The sequence below is a fragment of the Kryptolebias marmoratus genome, linkage group LG10 (assembly GCF_001649575.2).
Source record: "Kryptolebias marmoratus isolate JLee-2015 linkage group LG10, ASM164957v2, whole genome shotgun sequence".
Classification (NCBI taxonomy): Eukaryota; Metazoa; Chordata; class Actinopteri; order Cyprinodontiformes; family Rivulidae; genus Kryptolebias; species Kryptolebias marmoratus.
The window spans coordinates 16,448,016-16,467,926 of record NC_051439.1 but is presented as its reverse complement, the minus strand read 5'-3'; the positions used below and the strand labels follow the sequence as shown (position 1 = coordinate 16,467,926).

Below are 19,911 nucleotides of genomic sequence, written 5' to 3'. Positions count from 1 at the left end.
TGGGCGTGGCCTAATTCCTCCACAGCGCCCCCTAGAAAAATTTAAAAAAGCAGCCCCAAGTCATGCTTTTACTGACAATCATGAAACTCGCTACACATGTGTAACATTTTAGGATGTACAAAAAATTCTCTTGGAGCCATTTTCTAAACCCTACAGGAAGTCGGCCATCTTGGATCAAAGTTCGGATTTTGAACACCGCAGAGTTCCTTCAGATAAAGGTTGCTGCAGCCATGTGTGACAAGTCTACCTAAACTGATCATGCAAAATATCTAAATGTTATAGACAAACATTTACTTTTGTACTTTTATTTTGTTGCCGCCACTCTCATCCCACCCAGACCTGTGGCAGTATAATAATTTAACTGATGGTTCCTTTTAAACTAAATATAGTTCTACAAACTATCATAATCATCCTCAGTTTGTGAAATGTAGAAACAAAAAAAGAGATATTTCCTAGGTAAACATCCATGACCATTGGGTTCTCTGGGTATCTAATTACCAAGATTCTTAATTTATGATTACTGGGTTTGGATGAAATCTGGTGAAATTCTTGGTCTCAAGACTGAAGTTGATAATGCATTTAATGTAAAATGTTCACGTTCTGAGCAGCTTTTAGTCAAGGACTACTTTTTGAAGCCATGATGCATAATGGTCCATGCTGGCTGTGTGTGTGTTTAAAGGCTCAATTTGTTTCAAATGTGTTGAGTGTGTGTCAGAGGCCAATGGTGGTGTGAGGACTTTTGTCAGCAGGGAGACAGAGAAACACAAAGAGTCAGCCTGGTCTGATTGTCAGGATGCTTCTCTCCAGAGAGACACCAGTTCAGAGGTCAAATTGGGCTTTTTTTTCTCAAACTGCTTGTGTACATAGAGGATACTGGTGTTTGTGAATGTCTCTGTTACACAGCTTGTGTGTGAGCATCCAAATGTGTCTCCTTGTGTTCAGTTGCTTACAGTAGAAAATGGATCCCAATGGACGAGTATTTTCAGAACAGGTCCCTGTGGATGGAAAGAGAAAAGGGTGCAGGAAGATCATGAGTGTTTGTATGGATTGGCTGATGGGGTCCACCAGGAATGGGGCAGCTTTCTAATGAACAGCCATCTGAGGCCTTCATTCACCTTGAACATGGGCCACTGCAGCTGCCCTGACATTGGCTTTGATCCACAAAGATGCTTGACCCCCACCATTCCCCCAGAGCTACCTCCCTGCCATCTGGACAGCACGCATGCATATGTATACATAGCATGTGCGCACACCCACAGATGCATATGCATGTACGAGTATGCTGGCCCAGATACACATGCGGATATGCCTATACAGGTATGAGTAGGGGGACTTTGCCAGTGGTAATCTTTTGGGATCACGCTACTGCGCTAGAGCCAGCTATAAGTCACTGTTGTTGTTGCAAGTAATGACAAAAGAGAGAGCGGAGCAGAAGGAAACAGCATGACAAATGATCACTTCTGCTCAAACTCATCATACAAAATGTGTAAATGTTATAGACCGTAAATTGCATTTGTGCTTTTCTTTTATTGCTGCCACTCTCCTCCCACCTGTCATAACTCCATAACAACCTCCATATCTCCAGGTATCAGTGTCCTAACCAAACATGTTTTACTTTATATTTTTATTTTTACCGTCCTGGTGGCTGCTACGCTCCATAGACATTACATTGGTTTCCCACTATTCTTCCTAATAGGAATGCAGCCACTTGGAACGTCAGGGTTCCAAGGAAATTCCCAAAGTGGAGCAACACAGTCTGCTCTCACAGTCCTTCCTTGCATGTCGGTCCAGTTCAGCTGTAAATGACAGTTATGTCACGGATGACTTGAGTTGCAGTCCATCTGTGGAAATGTAGACCTATCTAAATTTTCTCTTTTTGTATATTTTTGGCACACAGTATAGTTGAGTTACCTGTGAAAGACTAATACAGTTTATTGGGAAGACTTTTGTAATATTTTAATGCAGTATAATTTTTGGAATGTTGTGACTGACCACCATGTTTTCCAGACGCTCACCAGTTGTATCTGTATCTTGTTGTTTTTCTACAAAACTAGGTCAACATCAACAGGCTTGGTGTCCATGACATGGACAAGGTCTTTGCGTCACTGTTCTAGATGTGTTCCTTGATTAGGTTAGTGTGAGGAGATGGCAGCATCTGTGCATTTGCAGAGGAACAAGCTGTGCCCATGGATTAGTAATTAGGAACAAGGAAAAAATGAGAGTGGGAGAGAGAAGGCAATATTAGTACTCGCTGTGCATCAGGTCAGATTTCTTTGCAGCAATTTTTTTTACCTGCACAAATCATTGAACATTCACTTAAGCTGATTATACCTCTCACTCTCAAACATCCCCATAATACCTTATATTAGTCTCCCTTACTTACCCCCCATCTTTCTCCACCATCTCGCATCATATTTTTGCTAATTTCTGGATAATCCAACAGTATCTCCAATTTATTCTTTTAAGGGTTTGTTCCCTCACCCACTGTAATCCATTTGTCTAACTTAGATGGAGGGCAGCGGAAGGAAGTAGTGGAGAAGAGGCGTGTGTCAGAGTCAGGGAGCGTCTGCTCCAGCTGGAGTCAATATTTGCTTTAGGAATCTCAATAACAGGCCCACAGTCATCTGCATCTCTGATAATGGACCGCCATATGGCTCTGTTGACCCACGCTGTGCCGAGACTCTCTCTGTCCCCATCTTTCCTTGTTTTTCATTTATCGGCTTCCCTCAAAGTTGTTTCATCAAGTCTTTCTTTCTTTTATATTTTTTTTCCTCCACTTATCACCTTTCTGGGCACATTTTGTTATTTTTTACAAAATCCTTTCTTTCTATCCATCATCCGCTAAACCCTGGATGTGACCCACCACACAGAGCTGTGACCTGTGTTACCATGGCAGCAGAGCCTGGGATGTCCACTCTTTGTTCAACGCAGTTTCCAGCAAGTGACAGAAAACGGTGACGTTGCATGTCTGGAAGACAGATATAGAGCACATTAGGAAGTGCTTTTACGTGCTTAAAGTCATGCTGCTCTGCAGCTCTCCTGTGAAGAATAGTCAATTAGCTACACTGTATTACTTAGCAGGTCTTACAGCCCACTTATTTATTTATTCTTATTTTGTTGCCTTTCCATTTGTTCTTTCCTGCTTGAATTGTGAAATATGTACTTTTATTTTTCTGGATTCAATGGTGAATTTATTTTAGGGTTTGTCTAACACTCTTTTTGCATCAAAACACCCAAAGACCAGTGTTTTGAATCATTTCTAGGATTATTAAAGTACTTCTTTGTAGCATTCTCATTTACCTCATCTTGTCTTATTCTACCCTATGTCCATTTTTTGTTCGTTACCCTCAACAGCTTGGCTGTTGTACCCTCTGGTGTGTCTCGGCACAGGTGCCCGTCATCCCTGCTTCACCATGGTTCCCCTCAAAGCCATTGGTCATGGCTGCCTTGGCCCCTGCTGTGGCGGCATGTGCCCACTGCCGGCGCCTTGCCCAGTGACTGTCTTGTCCTATCTATCTAACCCAGACCAGCGCCCCTCGGCCCAGTCCAGCCTATCTCTGCTTAGCCTGGTACATCCTTGGCGTCAGTGACTGCCTAGTTTCACTCCACCCTGGCAGTCATAATGAGATGAGGGGGAGAGGAGGTCATCAGTGTTCAATAACTAGAGCTCTGTGTGTTTGAGAGTGAGAGTTCATGCATTTGTCAAGCAATTTTACAGAGAAAATCAGACTTATTTTCAAATATGTGCACACCTACACATTGTGCAATCTCACTATCTTTACTATCATTATGTCATCAAATAGCCTTTTTTTACTCCAGTGGTTTCCGACATCATATTTTCCTCAGCACTTGCCTCCATTCCACAACAGACTTAGCAGGAAATATCCATGATAATGCTATGGTAATGGGTATCAGAATGTTTTCTACTCTCACTCAGCAGCCATTTTGTAGGCTTATTTATCTACTTATTTATTGAAGTTTCCCCCATTGCAGATCCAGCCATCCATCCTGCATGCTGGCTGCCCAGGCTTCAGTCACTGCTTGTCACTCTGAATTTCAAATGGCTCCAATTTTCCCCCTGATGGCACGGAGAAGTGGCAGGCAGCACATCGGGGAGGGTGGTCCTAGACATGCAGCCTGCAGCAGGGGTTCTATTAGAGAGAAAACAGGGACGAGAGTCAGGAGAGGAGAGTAGTGATGTATTCCTTTTTTTATGATTATTTTGGAGACTTGCTTGTGGTATTAGGCTGTGTGGCATGGCTGATTGTTCCATCTTTGCTTCTGACTGATGGTGGAGCTGCTTTGTGCAGTGAATATACCTCCTATCCTAACAGTATTATGTTTCTGTGTGATGCTGCAGTTTAATTATTTTATTCTTGCTGTTATTTTTTGGTCCTGTTTACCTATGTTTCATATACATTGATGAATTTAGGACCATGTGAAAATATTTTTTTGAGAATTCATTTAAAAATTGCAGGCAAGATTTCACCTGTTTGCTTGTTTTTGCCTCTTCCTACACATTATATTTTCTCCTTTAACGAGACCCAACCAGCTATGAGGAGCGAGCGCTCTACTTGGAGGCCATTGTTCAGAACCACAAAGAGGTTATGACCTTTGAAGACTTTGCATCGCAGGTCTTCTCCCCCTCACCTGCCTATCCAGCAAGCGGGACAGGTGAGACATAAACCCCACCACACTTCTGTCCTCCTCCTTTTTCTCTTCATTGCTTCATCTCAACCCTATTTTTTACCCCTCGTGTCTTCCTCCGTCATCTTTTTTTTTTTTAACCTCTTCAGCTTCAATCAGTCCCTCTTTCTTTACAACACACCTGTTCACCTCCTCCACCTTCATTCTCCCCGTCTTCTTTAACGCATACACTCACTGATGAATATCAAACAACAGGCCCTGGCTCTTCATGCGGTCCGACTGACTTCAAACACACTGTTTTCTCCACTTCCTGAAGCCCCACTCACTCTACTTTGTTCATCTCTCTCTTTCTTTTTTTTTTCAAACTGCATTTTTCCATGCAATTACTTCCCCATGAATATAAGCAGCCTCTTAAATGGCAGTTACAGAGTGCTTGTTTGTATTTGTGTATATGTGTGTGTGTTTCCTCATGAGCTCACTCACTAACACTTTAAAGATCTGACCGACAAACAGCAGCAGCTCGCGGATGTCAGCACAGCCCTCTTATCAGTCCATGATGAATAGAATGGAAAACGTGTCTTATCTTGTTCTTCCTACTTGTACCAGCTCTGATCGATCTGCAACAGCACCAAAATCAATACGAGATTGCACTTTTCTACTCTATTGGATCCCGACACACATTCTGTTTTGACAAGGAAAGCACTTCACAATACTACACCGCAGATGTCATGTCATTTTCAAATATGTCAGGGCTTATATCTTTTAAAGGTGCTTTAGAGTGTATGCAACATATTTACTCTGTGTGGACAAGTGAAAATTAACTGTCTTGTTTTTTGTGTGTGTTTTTGTGTGGTGGACTTTGAATACCAGCAGGTGTGATATTTAGGCAGACAAGTTGTCACATTTCCATACCTTTGGTCATTCTCTCCTGCAGACAAAAAAAATATATCTTTCAGGAGCCAAAACAACAATAGCAATATATATATATATATATATATATAAATGTATAAGGGAAAATACAAAAACATTTTTTTCATGTCTCTGAAGCTGGGGACATAAGCAAAATTAATGTAGAATCTGGTCTGAAATTAAAAATGTTATTTAGAAGTAAAATTAATTATTCATATTTTTAAACCTGTGCTGGGACTAATGCAAGAAACATTAACATAATAAGTGCATGCAGAAATATTTTCTAAATCCAAACCATTGTTTGGATTCTGTGATAATTGTTAGTACTGCACTACTTCACGACTTCAGGTAAGATTGTCCAAAAATAACATTTCAAATAGATGCAACACTGTAAAATGAGCCAAGGTTGGAAAAATAAGAGGTGTAATCATCTAATTTTGTGTTGTTATAATTGAAAGAGTCACAAAATAAATAACAAAATAATAGTTTAAAAAAAAAAGATTGAAAATAGAAGTAAAACTAGCAGAAGTGCAAATTACACAAAGTGTCTCAAGCGCTCTGATACATCGTTGAGGTTAAAGCAAAAGGAGAAAAGATGACCACCAACAAAGATTACTCGCTAAATGTCAGCATTTGTCCAAGAAATACCCAAAGACAGTTTTTCTTCTTCTTTTGAAGCTTTGTATTTTACTTCTTGGACAGCCAGCAGGGCCACACAAGATGGCTGAATATTGACCCGATCCCATATTTACTGTGCAAAGTTTCTCAGAGAAATCTAAAACTCACTTTTTATGGGTTAAATATTTAGTTTTGGAGTTAAGTAGCATTGAGGAAGTAAAAGCATTTTAACTACTCAAGAAAATTAAGCCCAAGAAATACACTTAGCCTAATAATTGTGCACATAGCGCAGCCATCGCCCCCTGACTGCTGCTTAATTTGTTCTGAACAGAAATTTGTATTTTTCTAGGATCCATGCATGTTAACAGATTAACAGTAATTTAGCAATTTCACTGTTTATCCTCTACAAAAAGGCCATTCTGACCTAGTGATTGGCCTCTTTTTTATTCAGATAAATTATAAGTGAGATCTACAAAAGGTTTCCAAAATTTCATGTTGCAATATTCATGTGAATATTTTTTACTGTCAAAGAAAACCAGCATGCATTTACATTTGATATGCTGGAAGCACTGATAGTTAATCAAGCTTGTTTTAAAAACTTAAAATGAGCTTTTAAATGATGTTTGAGCATCCAATTTGTGACAGACAATCCTGTTTTTCAGATGTAGCAGTAAGTGTTGTGGGTTTATTCCATGTATTTTTGTCTATTTCTTGCTGTATTTCCAAACATGAAGATGAACTAACTTACAGTATGTCTTAACTGCAGTTATATGTTTAACCTTTTAAGTTTTATACTCTGTAAAATGTGCATCTGATTGTGTTTTTTAACCATTGGCTGTCATGTCTGAGACTTGTTTCATCAGGCAAAATACACAGGTCAGCCATTACATTACAACCACTGATAATTGACGTGAAAGCGCATACTGACACACACATATATATGAAGTTTTTTTTGCTGTATTATGTATATATAATTTCAAACATCAGTGGGATGTGCTTAAACCAAACTGATCCAGTATTTGATTTTTGAGGCCACGGCAGACCTTCAGAGGTCTGGTGGAGTCCATGCAGCTGTTTTTACTGCAAAAAAATCACCTATTCCATATTATCTCAGTGGTCATAATGTTATGGCTAATCAATGTACATGCTTTAATGTGGCTGTGATGGCTGACCAGGTGCTTTCCATCTTCGTCTTTCTCAAATGTGCAACACTTGAAGAGTGTGTGTTTCCATGTGAGTTAGTCCACCCATCTGTGTGTGTGTCCATCCTGCTCTGGCTACCATTGCTGCCACTAACATGTCATCCATGCTCCATGACAGCGTGCAGGCGTTGGCCGGGGATGGTTTGGGACATGGATTACCCCTGGGCCAAGCTGGACTGTAAGACCGCCTGCTTCCTTCATACTCGGCATGACGCCCAGCCTCTGCCCCATAACGTCCGTTCATTTAGTTTTCTGTGAGCCATCGGCAAACAACAAGGGTCGACGTGTCATTTAGTCCTTTTTATAAAAGTAACGCAGGTTTTGTGTTTAAATGTGAGTCCTGCATGCTGGTTTTTGTAAATAAGGAACTCCAGTGTGTCACCAAATTGCTGTAAGGCTTTAACCTGAGTTCATTCATGTCACCCATCCACGTGTTTCTTATTTTCTCTGTGGTATCAACACCGTGCAGCTTCATGCATGAGCGAGCCCATCCTCCACACAAACTCCGTCATCAGTGCTCTGTTCTTGTTGTGTTACACCTTGCACCGCTTGCTCACTTTTTAGTGTTTTTTTTTTTTTTTGTGATTTTGTGGTCATTTGCTGTACTTCTTAAAATGATTAACCGCACAGGAGAAACCAGCAGTTCTCTCAGGATAAAACGACATAAAAGCTCCAATGACCCTTTGAGGTGCCCCAGCATCTTTTACTCTTTCACCCCAACTACTTCTCTACTCGTAACATTGGTGGTAAATGTTTCTAAGCTTGTTTCCATGTGAACTGCACACCATTTGTGCTTTGGCTTTCGTAGTGGTCTTACTTTTTTTTCTTTTTAATCTCTGTTATTAGGTGCCATCAGACATCAAAGTACCTCCAGAAAAATACCACTTGTTAAATAACTCATCATCCAAAATGAGTTAACTCTGTTTCTTTAAACCTTCGAGTTAAAACTAACTTAACCACCACACACGCTGCTTGAAGTGACTCCATTAAACCTCCTAAAAGATTTTTTGATTTCTCAGCAGCGTTGTGTTGTGTTCTGCTGCTGTTTTTGTTGTGTCCACTTCTTTCTCACATGATTATCTACTTTGTTTTTCCCTTTTAGATTAAAAAAATATCTTAAAGCTCCAAATGCTAAATGTGGTGAAGGTAAGCCTCGAGTCTGACCGGAAGTTTGTTTTGGTCTGGCTGCCCTACTTACCCTTCGCTCGTTCACTCATCCTGGCTGTTTTCCCCCAAATGCTCCTTTTCATTCAGTACTAACCAAGCTTTATTTACTGAGTGCTCTTATAAATGGAAAAGGAAAGAGAAACCAGGCTGTTTATTTGGGGGTGTCCTACTGTTTAGGCCAGGCTGGTAATTGAGAGTGATGCACGCTGGCGACAATTAGCACCTGACTAAGTAGCAGCATGAACAATACGGCTACACTTCTGGTCCTCGCTTCTGCATGTGGTGCGCCTTTATCTCTTCCCCCAGCAAACACTTTTCTCTTTTTCTTTCTTTCCTTCCCCCCTCCCTCAATCCCTCCACATACCCCTCCTCTTCATTTCCTCCTGTTGGAGTGTGCCTGTTTGCCTGGGGCAGACTCTGAGACTAACACCTGCCGCACTGGAAGACGTCTTTGTCATCCAAAGCCTTGTTTGAACTGCTGCAGTGGGGACCAATGGGATTGCAGGGCCATTTAAAGACTCCCTTTGTTTTCTTTCCCTCTCGATCTTTCCCTTCTTCTCTCCATCTGGAATTAACACGACTGTAAAGAAGTTTTGGCTAAGTAAAGAGCGAGGGATGCATGTGTATAATGGAAATAATGATGGCACGGTGTTCTTTTCTTGATTGGGGTTATTTTTTTTCTCTCTCTTAGTCACTTACTAGGAAATTTCATTCTTACAAGATTAGAACCTACCAGTCATTTTAGTGCCACAGTGGGAGCAATAACTGTTAGGTGCAGCATGTTTTACTGCCATGAAGGGAAGCTTATTGAGTAGGTATTCCCTTCAGTTTATGATGAGTGTTTACACTGGATGTGTTGTGTGTTTACTGTTGGAATGAATACAGGAATGCAAAATTTGCTGTGTTCATAAGGCCGCCCACATTTTTAGCCGAGCCCATCCCTTTTTTTATATTTATATGCAGATTTTGGAACCTACAATCAGGCCTTTCACCTCCCCTGTAGCCCTTTACAATGCACACACCCAGCGTTTCATCTGTGGCCCGGCCTCCTCTCCCAGCGAGCCGCGGCGCTGGATGCTGCCCGGTGTCCAATGTGCTGCTGTGTCTGTTACTCCCGCCATCTGCCATTCCTTTTAGCCACTGCAACTTGAGATGCCTCCGAAAAATGGCAGGAAATAAAAGGATAGGAAAGAAAATAGGCAACCAGATGCCATCTCAACAAAGCAGAAAAGTTGTTTAAACTCGAGGCATGGGGCCGAGGCAGGCGGGGGGCCCGTAGTTTAGATTCGGTCAGGGGCACAGCGAGGAAGTAGACGTTCACAATACTTGATTGTCCTCGACAGCATTTCATGCCCACCTCCCAGCTTATTACTGTTGGCCATCCCGTAATCTGTGATGGGAAGTTTTTGTGAAAAGGGACGAGGTTTGACAATGGGAAGGCTCCAATATTCACAACAAGAGCGTAATGTGTAATTTTACTTTCATTCAAAGCATTCTGCCATCACGCTGTGAACTGAATACTTTCTTTTTACCTGCAAAGGTTGCCTCTCTGTTTACATCATATAAGCACCGAAAAAAGAACTTGGGAATGAAGTTGGCCTCTCTTTTAACAAGCTTTGCTTTTCTACAGCACGTAAAAAAAGCATGTAATTTCTAAAATGTTTCATTTGCTTTCATAATTCTTGTTAGTCTCAGCAAAAATAATTCAAATCCTAACTTTTTTTTTGTAGTTTATATTTTAGATTGTGTTATTGTGGGTTAAAATTCAATGAACTGGGTAATCTTGGTTTCATGAGGAGTCAGATGCATGGCAAAGCATGCTGGGATGTACAGTACTTCATACCAAGCCTTGTCAGATTTAACCATCTTTATCTGTTTGTCTTATTTTTTCTTTCTTCTCTCTCTCTCCCTCTCTCTCTCTCAGGATCTCTCACTGGCAGCATGAGCACCGAAGGTGGAAATACCACCACGACGTCGGACTCCGTCGACCAGGTGTCCCCCACCATGCCCCGCTCGACGAAACAGAGAGTTTCAGGAAAACTTCGCAGATCAGCAAGCGCTATAAGCAAATCTTCTAACTGAGCTCTGCAACCCACTTTCCTTTTATTCCCTGAGTGAAGCCTTTAATCTGTTCTCAAAGAACCTTCACACACCCAGCTGTGACTGCAAAATTGTCTTGTTCCTGTTTTGTTTTTGTTTTTTTGGCATGTTTTTTTTTCTATTTTATGTTGTTTCTTATAAAACTTAACTGGAGCATGTTGTAATTTTTAATTCAATTTGCTAGCTATGATTTCTGCCGCTACATTTCAGTTTTTATTGCGTTATTTGAAACGGGCATGTGGCTAAACTGTGGGTTCAGCAGCGTAGGATGACTTTATTTACCTAATGGAAACTGTGATATAAATGTGATTTTTATTCTACTTTTCTAGGGCGCTCTCAAGGCACTAGAAAAATCAAAGTTCTTACTATAGTAAGGGAATGGGAGACTACTTTAAGCTGTTTCTTTGTCTCATTTAATTCAACACTTAATGTAAAGAAGCACTGAATGACAGTTAGTGCTCAAATTGCACATGAGATTGGTGTCCACTTCGAGATATGTCTGTCCTTTTTATCTCTTTTTGCATTTGTCACCTTCCTGTGTAAAAGACACCACTTCAGGTAGTGACAGAATGATGCTGAAGCTGTTGTCCTGCCCTGTAGCACCAGTTTGGGAAATGTTTATGGAGCATCTTCCCACACTGGAAACAAGAAAAGACTGATGCATCGGGGAATGCCACCCCAGAGTGATTTTTTACTCACTGCACTACTGCTCAGATGACCTGGGCACGGAGTCCCTGAAGTGCGCACGGTCCGAGGATTCGTTTTTCTTTCTTTCTTTTGAGCGGACAATCGATGACGTCTTTCTAACTCGAGATAAAATGAGATTTGTTTTTGTATTTTTTACCTCTCTCATATTCCTTTTTAAATGAATTCCAATAGATTTTCTCATGATTTGATTTATGCAACTCTGCTGGAATGAGAAAAGACTGCGTTTGTAATTGTTTTCTGATGTCATTAACTTAGGCTCGTGTCCGGTAATTGGATAAGTTCCTGCTGTCTCTTTCCTCTGCTATCAGTTTCCTGTCCTGTGAAGCTAAAACATCGACATTCCAACATTCCCAACGTTTTTGCACTCACTTGTCATTAGTGTTGAATGTTGTACTTTGAATTCTTATTGCTTTAAAATCTTATTTTTTGATGTATGTTTGCTAGATTTATAGGATTAGAGATGATTACTTGATAAAATGTGTTGTTTTTATGTGTTCATATGCTGTTTAGAGGAAAAAAGAAAAAACGCTAGAGCCTCAGGTGAAATTTTATCCATGCACTGGTGTGTGTGCGTGTTTGTATGCGAGTGTTTGAGTCTGTTTGTGTATTTGAGAGAGCTTCTCGCAGTGCCTGTCTGTTTTAAAAAGTAAGATGATGTCCCACACCGCTAATGCAGCACCTACTTTGTTAAATTAGGTTTAATCTTCGGACAAACATGATCAACCTGCATCACATGCCCTCTTTAGCGATGGAAAACAAAGTGCTTTCCTCTCCCCGCCTCTCTAAAGGTCAGTCTTGTGCCTCCCACAAAGAAAAAAACAACAGATGGATTTAAAATTGTGATGCTGTGCTTTTCCACCTTTATCTGTGCATTGAGTTGAGTGGTATCAACTCCTCTTCTTTTTTTTTTTTTTTTTTTCCCATGATGCTCATCCTATGTGGCCTCTTGAGGCCCCGAGGTGGAAAGGGGGAGGGGGTGTAGGTGTAGGTGGCATGCCAGAGCTGAACTCTCACCAGCCCTCCTAGCAACAACCAGGCCGGCGCTCTCACTCCTCCAACCTGCCCGCTCAGGTTGTCATGGTAGCCAGGTGTCTCTCCCCCCCTCCCCTCCCCTCCCCTCTTGCCTCCCCTCTCCTCTCGCCTCCTCTNNNNCTCCCCTCCCCTCCCCTCCCAACCAGCACCACACACACTCACACCCTCTGAGAGCTCCACCCAAGCTGCAACACTATCCCCATCTGTTGCACTACTATGCCTTACCCTGTTTCTCCCGACATCTCACCTCCCTTTTGTTTGTTCTTTCCTCCAGCAGAATATGAGGAATCCAAACAGCAGGAGGTCCGACAGACCTGTTTGTGCTTTTTTGCGTTTTAAAGAATGTATAAATATATAGGCCCGGATCGCCGTGATGTCGATCTAAAGATTGTAGGTTTTAGAAAATGTCTGTTGAAGGGATGTGTTCTCCCTTTTTTTAGTTGCTGGAGATATTTGGACTGAGATTGTGCATCTTATATTGTGAAGAAAAGTAGTCTTAGTCTTGATATTTTTTTTCCTCTTCTCGTTTTAGAAATCCTTGTACATTGTGTCAAATTCGAGGGCCTCGTTTGCCCTTTTAATATAAATCTAATAATGCCTGTAATATAATCTTTGTACCTATAAGAGAGCAAGAAGCTTGAAATTTTCATCCTGACTTGTCAACATATCAAACTGTTTTTAATGACCGAAGTCCTGCTATCTTCACTAGAAATGTGAAAATTGAAACATTTCATTAAATCATTTTGAAATTCTACACATTGTTTGTGTGTGTGTGTGTGTTTTGTTTTTTTTTCTTTTAGTTGAAGAACGTGCTTCTGGTTTAAAGTTGTGTTTTTAATGATGTCGCCGTTACTGTGGGCTTTCTGACCCCGGCCCGGCTGTGCTGGCAGCAGTGGGGGTAACCTGACCCTCCTCCCATCTGTCTCCCCTGCTGCTCAGACCTACTTAGAGGAGGCCGGCGTAATGGAACCTCACCAGGAGGTACAGGTGCAATGGTTGCAGCACCTACAGGTGCCCTGCCTCTCCTGGGCCACATGAAGACGCAAGAAAAGCACTTGACCATAATTGGAGCCCTGAAACTGTGTGTGTGAGAAATAATCCTAATGTTACCTCATTTTCACTTGGCTCAGCGCTGTTCGCTGCTCTCATTGACTTCAGATATCTCACAACAGAACAGGCTGACACTGTGATTGCTACATATTGTATTATTTCATCTTATACTGCGGGCTGTGGTCCATTTTCACAAATCACTGTTGCCTCAAGGGAGCGTTAGATTCGTTTTAGAAAGTTTGTTACTCTCTTTCGACTTAAATAAGTAGAAAACAGAACGGTCTACAAAAGCAGGTGAAGTTAGGTGGGATTTCTTTTTCTTATAATTTAAGCTTGAGGTGACGGTTCTGCCCTGACGTGTCCTAAATCAGCTCCAACTCTAAGAAAAATCGAGCTGCTGTTGAGTTTTGCAGAAGCAGACAGATGTTTTACTGCTGCAGAGGTGAGCTCTGATCCGCCACCTCTTTGTCCTCCTGTCATGTCCTGACATGGTATTAAGGAAAGAATTTATGATAAGGCTCTAAGTGCTTCTCTGTGGCAGCGAAACGGCGTCTCTTGAGCCTCTGCAGCAATGATTTACAGAAAAGCAGTCTGATAAATGAGGGCCAGAATGCAGTCAGACGTTTGTTCTTCCACAGGAAAGATGATTTAATTGATTCGCTTAAGAAGAAAAAAAGAAGTTTAACACTTTTTAAAGCTGACAAAAAAGAGCAAAACTTAACTTTTTCCAGTCTTGATTGTAACCCCAACAGGCCGACAGACACTGTTGGCCTCCAGGTTGGATTTAAAAGTTTAATTTATTTAGTTTAAATTCAGAAACGAGTTAAAATAAATACATCTGCATTAGGATTTTATTTTATTTTATATGGATTTCAAAATAAATGCTTCAGCTTGTGATCCAGGAATGATACTGAAAAGTTAGTTAGGATCAAGTTATTCAACATTTAAAAGTTTTAAATGATGTGACATTTTTAGGATGGAAAAGCAGAATTTTGAACAAGATTTTTTATTAGATTTTTTTAATTTAATAAATTATAATGACTTACCGTCTTATTTTAATGACTATCTAATAATGAATGTGTTTTAAAGGAAGTTTATAAAGTCACTCTGAGACCATGTGTCCTTTTGAAAATATTTTATTTCGATAGACACCAACGATATACACATACAATCAAAGCGCTATAAAAGCCAACATTTAAGAAAAATAACTTGTCCTTAAAAAAGATTGCATCTAAGGTAAGAGCTTTACGTTTACTTTTTTCTTTTCTTTTTTTTTTTTTTTTGAACAAGAGCTGTAAAGATTGAAGATTCAAACCCGACCCACGACAATTATCACAACTAATAAAATTCAACAAAAGAAAAACAAAAAAAAAAAATTAAAACAACAACAAAACAAATTAAAAACATTTTGGCTGTACGACATGTAAACTGCCAGAACAATTCACAGGAGGAAAAAAAATCACAATAAGTTACATAAAATAATTAGAATAAATAAATAAATATGATGAAAAATATTGCAACAATCTTCAATAATAATAATAATAATAATAATAAAATATGTGCCAGCAATCAAAATTAAAAACAATCTATGTTGACTTTTTAAGGCAGTTATACAGCGGGATTTGGATGTATGTAGGCTATTTCAGACTAGATTTATCTGTATTCTAAAGGCATTTGTGGTTCTACTAAACAGTGAATTCTTCAGTCCCACTTTTCTCCCCCCACCAAGACAAAGTTGAGAAAGTCACGTCGTTCACAAACTGGCGTAAAGCTACAGAGATGGAGCACTCACGGTCGGTGAATTCAGGAGAGACTTTCATGGGGGAAAAAACGGATTTCTGAGAATTTAAAGACGTTTCTTAGGTCTAGAAGCTATCATTGATGTGCTGTCCTAGAAAAATACCCTTTAACAGTCAAACTAACGCTTTGTATTCTTTTTTTTCTCCACTTGATAAACTAATTTGAGAAATAAAATCTCAAAATAGGCCTATTGGAATATAGAGACAAGCATTCAACAATCACTGATTGGCATGGAAAAGACACCACTTAAACATCAAACAGCCCTGCCTTTCATTGGCCTAAAGTTATGGCAGAAACTTTATTCTTTTTTTTTTTTCTTTTTCTCCTAACCCAAAGCCGCTTTCCTTATCTTTTCTCTCCCACCCATCCCTAATCTTTCCCCATCAAAGGCACAAGTTCTGTCTTCAGCAGGCGGGGCGCACCGGCATTTGCAGCAGGATCACCTGCCTGTTCTCCGAGGGGTGGCACTTGTTTATGTGCCTGGTGAGGCCCGGCGAGCTGTAGAGGGTGGCGGGGCAGTACTTGCACGGGTAGATCTGGGAGGAGTGCATGAGGCGCAGGTGTCGCTCCTGGCCGGCCCTGCTGGTGAAACTCTCCCCGCACACCGGGCACAGCAGGCAGTCCACCGGGCTCAGATTCAGGGGGCTTTGGTTTGACGCGTCCTCCGTGGATGCTGAGGAGGAGGCAGAGGAGGAGGATGCTGAGGAGGAGGAGGAGGCGGAGGCGGAGGAGGAGGGGGCAGACGCGGGAGCCTGCTCCGTCGCTGCTCGGTCGCTGGTTTGAAACCCGTGCTCCTCCAGCACCTTCTTCTGCAGCACCTGGTGCCCCATGATGTGTTTTCTTAGGTATGCCTGCCGCTTAAACCTCTTCCCGCAGAACTGGCAGTCATACGAGCCGTCTTCAGAACCAGACTCGGACAGACCCGGACTCGGGCTGTCTCTGTCACTCATCTCTTTGGCTTCATCGGACTTGACCCCCAGCGGCGGCATCTTGCCCGCTTCAGCTTTGACGCCCGGCTGCTGCGCGGGCCCGGGGCCCGCCGCCGGCGCGCCGGTGGTCCGGGGCTTGTGCCAGCGGCGGTGGGACGCGAGGTTCGCCGGGCAGCTGAACATCTTGTCGCACTCGGGACACCGGTACTCGACTCGGACGATGCGGGAGCACTTGTGCTGAGCCAGGGAGAAGGGGTCCGCGTACGCCTCCTTGCACAGCTGGCACACGAACTCCCCAAGAGGTTTGCCCCCCCCGGAGGACTGCGCCCTCGGCTTCATCTCCACCGGCCCCTCTTTGATTTTCAGCCCGAGCACCGGGGAGGTCGTCACCTCGTCTTCGAAGTTGAGTTTTCTAATGGCTTTGGGTTTCTTTGAGGCGGGTTTGGGTTTGCGCTCTGCTCCATCTGCGGCGGGTCGTTTGGTGGCGACCCGGTTGTTTGGTCCCGTGAGGCTGCTGGTGCTGCTGGTGGTGTTGGTGCCGCTGCGGCTGCTGTTGCTGGTGCCGATCTTCAGGTCTACCGGAGCGTACATGAGATGCTCCAGGCCGGAGAGGGAGGCGGTTGTGGGGAATGACTCGGCAGAAATCGGCGAGCCCAGATTGAAACTTCGCTCCAAATATTCCCTGTCGTGCTCCTTGCTAACGGGTCGGGTGGGGCTGTAGAGGGCTTGGCACACCGCTTCTGGATTGCCGAACTGGGCCGGCTTCTCCAGTCTTGGCACCGTCGCGTCAGCCGCGGTGAAATCCGGCGAGGCTGAGGCGCGGTCCGGACTGGACGCCACGGACATCGGCGGGGAGGGGTCCGTCTGACTCGGCAAGGCAACTGGGGTGGGGAGCTCCTGGAGCTCATCTTCGTCTGAGCGAGTCCTGTAGGAAACATGTGCAGATTTCTTGTTTCGTTTTACCAGGAATCCTTTGGGCATCTTGGCGGGTGACAGCGGAAAGGCACTTCGAGGAGGTGGGTGAAGTCTGAAGTATCCAGGTTTGGTAGAAAATATGGCAACACCAGAAGCTTTCGGGACTTTATCCCCCCAGTATATCGACCCTTCTGTTGCTGAAATGTTTTCGTCTCCAAGGCATAGCTCCACTCTTTTTATGCCGGAATGATGCTATTGTTCTCGCCCCCCTGTCGCAGCATCCCCGACCAATAGGATGAAACCAAGATCCCAGTGGATTTTATTGTGGGAGGGCTCAGAGCCTGGGTTTGGTGGATTTCGTTGGAGGATGTGCAGATAGCTCAGCAGATGCACTGGCGGTTTATTACATTAATGTGTGCGCGCAGCCCCTCCCCGACGGAGGCACACGCCGGGACCCTCCTCCTTTTACGGTCTGATGGGCCCCTGCACAAATGCACACGTGCCACTGCTTTGTGGCTCTCCTCTGGGGGCCCCGGAGTTGCCAAAAGGAAATGTCCGTCACTGCGCACAATCATCGCAGTTTTGAAATAAGGCAAGATTAATACAAACCACAATATCTGCTTCTTCAGGGCTCTGCTGTGATGGTGGATAAATAAACTCATAAAATAAGTCTGCACATATTATTTTTGAGTTGCCTTTAAGGTAACGAGACGTTTGTGTTTTTCTCCTTTGGCTTTTTTACGCACGACTTTTACGCACGAATCAAACAATTCTGTTTGATAGACTATCGGTTCATCAAAACAAACACTATAAAGGGTATAGTTCTTTATTTTGGGGCACGTGTCTGTCTCGGCAGTTTAACTCAACATATAAATCAGACATCTCGCTGCATACATAAGTAATAAGAAAGCCCTCTGGTCTTTGGGAACAATAGCCACGTCTGCCTGTGCTTGGATATCTTTTTTTTTCTCGTTTCAAAGGCAAATTGACCTCTTAACTGTGAAACAGGACTCACGGCCAATCTGGGCCACAGCACGACGCGTGCAGGGCGGAATCAGGGCTTCAGACAAAGAAGGCAGCAGCCGGGGCTGGAGTTGGGACATTCAGCAGATATTCCGAGGGGGTAAATATAGCTGGTGTTGTTTTCGTAGAGCTTCGAAGTTTGTGATAAATCTGTAAAAATTAAGAATTTTTTTTTAAGTTTTTAAATCAAACTCTTGCAATAACAGTTAAAATACACAACGTATTGTGTGACCAACAACAAGAACTTTTCCTGTCTTTTCATATCTGCTGTAAATTCTATGCACATTTCTTATATATGTTTTTTTTGTTTAAAAGACTAAGTGCGGGCCTATATGCGACAGTGCGCCACTTGGCAGAGAGTGCATTCTCCCCCCCTTTTCAGTCAGCAGACCAGGGAGGAATTAATCTCCATCGTCGTTCATTGTTCCCCTCATTTGCATAAAGCTGCAGTATGACCAAGTCAAATAATTACACAATCGGAGCTGAACCGCAGGCCTGCGCCTTCCTTTCAATAGGCCCCTGTGTCCCGGTGCCTTCTCACCTGCTGGAAAACACACCGTTATGTTGTTAAATTATAGATTTGCTTAAGCTTAACTAAACAGTTACTTGTAAAAGTAAAGACATATATATTCTGGAGATGTTTTAAACTTCATGGATTTAAAGTTGTTGATGTTGAGATTTATTATAAACCATTTATTCTGGGAAAGTTTAAAAATATATCTTTTCCATGTGTTGACTTTAAATCTTGATCTTATCTGCATATTTTTGTTCTAAATCTGAATTCAGGATTTTATTTATGTATTTATTTTTTTTGCCTCCTCTGCTCCAACTCCTGTTGTTCTTTCAGTCTGCGCGTCTATTAGTCTGGTTTGTTGCGACTACAAGCTTTGATGGCATTTTAACGAGTTCCTCTTCTTCTTGTTGTCGTCCCCCCACCACCATCACACACACACGCACACAAACACACACACACACGCACACCCCACCCCCTTAAACCGAGATCATTTCTGTAGGGGCCTGTGCGCTGGCCCCTGGCTGCATGGACGCATGCGCGTGTTTGCTCAGTGGCGTGTGCTGCCCTGCGTGGACAGGAAGCATCGGCGCCTAATTAGCATACAGCTGCAGCCTGCTTTAATGCAGACTCGACCACATCCTCCTATAGGATTTCTCATTTTGCTCTCCTTTTCTTCTTAGTCTTTGCGGAAACTGTGATGAAATAAGATCTACAGCTAGAGAAGATTAAATAAAAAAAATGTTTAAGGTTTTTTTCACTGTTGTACAAACCCTGTTTTCAACAGAAAACTCACGTTTTTTCAAATATTTACCCAAATAGGGTGTTGTAGGTTTGTTATTTCGAGTCGTAACTGTACAAGCAGAAGTTTGAGAGCTGCAGTTCTTACTTTCTTGCACCACCTACAGGAGGAAGAGTCCACACTGAGGCCTAAAGCTCTCCACTGTTGGAGCAATGCTGTGTTGCTTCTGTTAAACATTAACCAGTGACTCTGAGGGAGCATTTTGGTTATTTCACTCAGATTAGATCATTCTTATTATCATCAGAAGCCTCCTGTACTTCCCACATGAGTGATTGCTTCCATGTGCCGTGCCAAACGGAGACAATTTGGAAGTGCAATAGGACATGACTGTAATTGGCGCTCACTACAGGACCACTTTCAATGCTCTGTCAATCAATTATTGTAATGGATTAGCTGAGGTCCTATTCTGGCTGCCTGTAATCTGATATAGGGCTCTTTCAGCACCATGGAGAGAGCCGGCGAGGGATCCAGATTTAATCACTCTGGCTGTGGACGCAG

General features: G+C 42.6%; 2 protein-coding genes across 7 annotated transcripts in view; one reads left to right on the top strand and one right to left on the bottom strand.

Moving 5' to 3' along the window:
• ralgapa2 (Ral GTPase activating protein catalytic subunit alpha 2) overlaps positions 1-11,854 on the top strand; it is an 85,671-nt gene extending 73,817 nt beyond the window's left edge. For 5 of the 6 annotated variants that reach the window (XM_037977781.1, XM_037977780.1, XM_025004998.2 and 2 more), the window contains 2 exons: positions 4,553-4,674; positions 10,468-11,854. In XM_037977781.1, coding sequence (XP_037833709.1) covers positions 4,553-4,674; positions 10,468-10,625 — 280 coding nt within the window. In that variant the 3' untranslated portion in view covers positions 10,626-11,854. Of the gene's footprint in view, positions 1-4,552; positions 4,675-8,478; positions 8,523-10,467 lie in introns of all 6 variants that reach the window. The other variant, XM_017415092.3, reaches the window with a different exon arrangement.
• Positions 11,855-14,553: 2,699 nt separating this feature from the next.
• On the bottom strand, positions 14,554-17,542 carry insm1b (insulinoma-associated 1b). Its single transcript, XM_017411145.3, has one exon. The coding sequence runs from the start codon at positions 17,141-17,143 to the stop codon at positions 15,638-15,640; it is 1,506 nt and encodes a 501-aa protein (XP_017266634.1). The 5' UTR covers positions 17,144-17,542; the 3' UTR covers positions 14,554-15,637.
• Between the last annotated feature and the right edge of the window lie 2,369 nt (positions 17,543-19,911).

Bases quoted from the DNA above. Each gene is read 5' to 3' on its own strand.
- insm1b (XM_017411145.3), bottom strand. From the start codon at position 17,143: ATGCCCAAAGGATTCCTGGTAAAACGAAACAAGAAATCTGCACATGTT.